The sequence below is a fragment of the Microchirus variegatus genome (assembly GCF_963457635.1).
Source record: "Microchirus variegatus genome assembly, chromosome: 6".
Classification (NCBI taxonomy): Eukaryota; Metazoa; Chordata; class Actinopteri; order Pleuronectiformes; family Soleidae; genus Microchirus; species Microchirus variegatus.
The window spans coordinates 14,816,618-14,821,106 of NC_139807.1; the positions used below are offsets into that span (position 1 = coordinate 14,816,618).

At 42.7% G+C, this 4,489-nt stretch overlaps 1 protein-coding gene across 1 annotated transcript; it reads right to left on the reverse strand.

The window, feature by feature from the left end:
* Window positions 1-322: 322 nt before the first annotated feature.
* On the reverse strand, window positions 323-3,387 carry irg1l (immunoresponsive gene 1, like; the record flags this gene model as incomplete). The annotated part of the gene is made up of 5 exons (XM_083891182.1): window positions 3,333-3,387; window positions 3,052-3,239; window positions 2,677-2,769; window positions 2,150-2,355; window positions 323-1,250 (listed from the first exon to the last, which is right to left on the reverse strand). The coding sequence occupies exons 1-5, from the start codon at window positions 3,370-3,372 to the stop codon at window positions 323-325; spliced, it is 1,455 nt and encodes a 484-aa protein (XP_083747308.1). The 5' UTR covers window positions 3,373-3,387.
* Window positions 3,388-4,489: the final 1,102 nt, after the last annotated feature.

Here is a 4,489-nt window from a genome sequence, read left to right on the forward strand (position 1 = left end):
ACATTTTTCTCAAACCATTTTTAAAATTTTTTTTATTAAAACAAAGACACACAAACACACAAAATGCAACTTGTAATATAGATTTCTTCATTAAATAAAACCACAATAAAATAGTTAAGCAATATACATTTGATAAATAAGTAATCACACAGCTCAATTTCACTGTTTTCCAGCACTGTAATGCAGCACAATTATAAAGTGCATAATTCAGATGAGTGATATTCTTCAGCTTTGGTTTGGATAAATACATCATGAGTAATTTGTTTGGCAGAATATATTTTTGTATATTTATGTACAATATCTTCTTATTTGTATGTTGTTTTTATTGCAGCTGTGACAAAAGAACACCGCAGTCCCCAATTCTGTCCAGCTCCTCCACCACATCGATCAACACCTCAACCTTCTCTGATGGAAGCACCATCCCTGCGTTGTTTCTGAACTTCTTCGCCAAGCTCTCATTGGTCAGTGGGTTGCGCCAGTGGCCGTAGAAGGTGTCACATCGAGCCTTCAGAATGTCTCCTCCAGCGAGCGTCACCTCCACTTCGCCATACATGCGGTTGAAATTAGCCGGATTGTCGTCGGGATGCTCCAAACGAACGCGGCTCAGCAGAGCAAGCAGCTCGGGCCGGCTGATGGCAGCAGGGGTGAAGGACTGTACAGTCACCTCTCCATCAAGGAGAGCGGTGCAGGCATTGAACTGGAAGGAGTGGCGTGCCTCATGCTCAGACTCAGGGAAAGGCCTGTTGATGTACTTTGATTTGGGGACTCTGAGATGGATGTCCTTGATGTCAGCTGGTGAGACGGTGCCGGTGCCCGCTCCCACAATCATCTTATGGAGAGAAGCTGCGGCATCTGCCACCCAGTGCATCCCCAGATGGGCAGGGAAGCGCTTGAAGCCCATGTCCTGCTCTTCTAGCAGGAACACATGGCCGTCATCACTGGGTGATTCTAGAAGCTGTGGCACATAGTCTTCATAAAAAGCACTGAAGCCAGACACTCCTGCGACAGCATCGAGGATTAGGGGACTAGCCTCGAGACCTCGGGAGGCCAGTAGAGCTGCCTCTAGCCCCAAACGGGAGGCATTGGCGATGTGGAGGGGTTTCGACTGAGTGGCAGCATTAGCCATTGGGGCTCCAGACAGAGAAGCAGCTATGGCTATGGCATGACTGCACTGGGAGGCATCCAAGGACAAGAAGCGGGCACAGGCGGCTGCACTACCCATTGTCCCGACCACGCTTGGAGGGTGAAACCTGATGAGAGCAACAGAGAAAAGAGGTCAGTTGATTTACTTAACCCTTGAGACACCGTGGGACAGACTGAGAGAAGGCATGCAGCCAAAGAGGTCAGTGAGCGATGTGTGTCAAAAAGGCCCAAACTGCAAGACAATGTGTTGAGTACAATCCAGGCTTTTCAAAGGAGCCTCCTTTTTCGAAGGAGCATTTCAAATACAGTACGTGCTGCCCATCAGTATAATCACAGCAGACGTTTTGACACGTTGTCTCTTTGTACAAACATCTTCTATTTTACGTCCCTCTCCTTTAACACTATTTCAAGGGTGTCCCAAAGTGTGCATGATAATTAAGTAAATAATGCAGTGGGTCATTTAACTTGCCAAATTGAGTCCTGTGTGGTGTGACATTCTCCTCCACACAGTTAACTGCGCTGACATTACCCACAGAGTCTCTACTGTCCCTGAGATGGACATAATAACACACTTTTCATGGCTCATTGACACCTCTAAGAGACTGTATATATTGGACTTGTCAGACCCTAAACCAGTAATACCCAAAGACTGGGTCGGGACTCAAAGATGGGTCGCACGATATTTATTTGGGTCTTGAAGCTAATTTGTTGATTTCTCCCAACCATTTTTTAAAGATATATGTACTGTATATATGTATTATATAATAACAATGCGTAATTCATTACTCAAACATCTCATGGAAATGATTTGTTTACCAATTCAAAATTATATTATTATAGGTTTTATGAGGAAATTAGTCGCTACATAATTGACACAAAATTAGGGTAATGATAGTTTGCCTTCTTTAAATCCCAATGTTAAGTGCATCACCTGCTGCTGTTAGCCAGTATATTACAGTATAAATCTAGGTATTTAAATAGTACAAGTACACCATGAAGTGCTTACCGTTTGGGGATGTTGTGGGCCTCGTTAGAGAACCTCATCAGTCGCCCCTGGATCTCGATGCCGACATTGAAAGCCAGCAGGAAGTCCAGGCCACTGGGTTTGTGGTTAAACGGCATCATGTCGCTCAGGGCTAACACAGCAGGAAGGACTGCTCCTGACGGATGAGTGGCAGGGTGCCACGTATCATCAAAGTCCATGGAGTGAGTCTGAAGCAGAAAGAGATCAACAATAAAATGCCCGTCCAAATATTTATGCTGAGAATAATTAGATGGTCAGTGATAAAATGTTCCATGCTGCTAACTCTGTTCACTCCCAGTCAACACTCAGTGTACGTTATTCATAAAATCTCTTAAATGCTTAGACTGGATTTCAGCTGCAGTAATTAACTTCACATTGTGATGGACTCTTTCAGGAATGAGGCCAAACAATGTTTGCAGACAATAAGGATGGAAATTCAATTCGAAAGCCAGGTCAATTAAACCTCCCTGTGGTAGCCTGTCCAGACTGTACCACCTATTTATACTCACCGCCACTCCGTTGACAAAAGCTGCCAGTGTCGGGGAGAGTTTGGTGCCCTTGCGTCCGTATACAGAGGAGATGTCGTCAGGAGCATACATGTACTGAGGGGAAAGGACAGAGACAGGTAAACAATGATTCATCACAAGGGTTTAATAATAAAACATTAATCACACGGAATGTGAACTTTTCTTGAAATAGCTTGTGCACCAGACAAAAACACCCCCCCTCTCTGTTCCCAAGTTATATGACTTCATGTTTGTCTTCTTTCCTTAATCTCATTTCTCCTGACATAGAGTTGTACTGACTGTTTATAAAAAGAGGCAGGCCTTCCCCTTTATCTGGCTCATTGCCTCACATAAAAATGTTGCTCTTGACTGAATCACCTGGCAGTGCTGCAGAGCCAGTTCAAACACTTCTGTCGTGCTGCCGATCAGACCAACCCCAATGCTGTCCAGCACCATCCTTTTGCTGCGATGGAGGACTTTGGGGGACAAGTGATGAGGTTTTATTTCACTGATGAACTTTCCAAAACTGGATGTGACTGTTTCCTCCATGGCTGGTTGCTTCAAAACTGCAGGGGAATAGAGTAAGTAATGTTCAGACAAACGATAGTAACTAAGTTTAAAAGAAATGTTACGTTTTTTTGTCAGAAAGTTGAGTTTACCTTCCGTTGCTGACTTGTGCAGCCCTCTGACGGCCCACATTGGTCTAACAGTTTTCTGCAGGGCAGAATAGAAATAATACATTTACTTTAGTCACTTTGTTCTGTAACATTTCCTAGCAGGAAAAATGGTAGAAACAACATAAACTGTTCAGTCTTTCACTGGATAAAGTTTTAGCAATACCTTCTCAGACATGAACTATCTATTTAAATCGATAAATGAAGCTTACCTGCAGTGTGGAGATCATGGTTCAAATGGCTTGCTTCTGTATTGTTGATCTTCTGCTGTCTTTCTCCTCTGGTGCAGTAGTTTTTCACTTCAACGGGTTGCTGAAGTTGCTGATGCCGTTCAGAGGGAGAGGACACCTTATATAGTCTAGGACTCAATGCAAACCGGGAAATAACTTTGATGGGCTGGCATATCAAGAAGAAATGTAATGATGAAAAAATAGGTCGGAAATTCCTTGTTCGTCATCGTCATCATCATCATCATCATCGTCACCGACGTCACAAGCATCACCATCCTCAGAAGAGGTGTGGTACTTTATTGTTTCATTCTTACAAACAATTATGTCACCTCTTAGGTTGCAGGTTACAAGATAGCTTTGGGAATGTTTCACTGACTCCTCCCTGTTACGAGGAAACCTTATTTATGAAAAACGTTCACTCCCTCCACAGAACAACTCAACAGTTCATTTGTCCGAAGATCTTCGACAGGTAAGACTTCATTTAGTTTGTTGCTGCCTAATACGAAGACTTACTCACATGTAACCTTTCAGTGCTATGTAATGGAATGATAGTGAAAACATGCTTTTCACATTAGCTGACTTGTTGCAATTAGTTGAAATTGAATAAGAGAGCACTATAATTATATGTATATTCATGAGCACTAATGAAGTTAGAACTGACAGAATGAGAAATAGTACTTTTCAAATGTTCACTTATGCCCATTTTCACCTGCTGTTTTCCGGAAGTTTAATACATGTATTTCTCACTTTAGTCCCACGTTCAACAGTGGGACAGTGGTTGCTGACCTGCAGTTCAATAAATTCAAACATTAAAAATTCAAACACATTAATGTATCTTTCTGTTTTGTGGGTTTTAATGTTTCAGTGTTACTGCATTCTGACGACAAAGACATAATGGCAACATCAGATGGG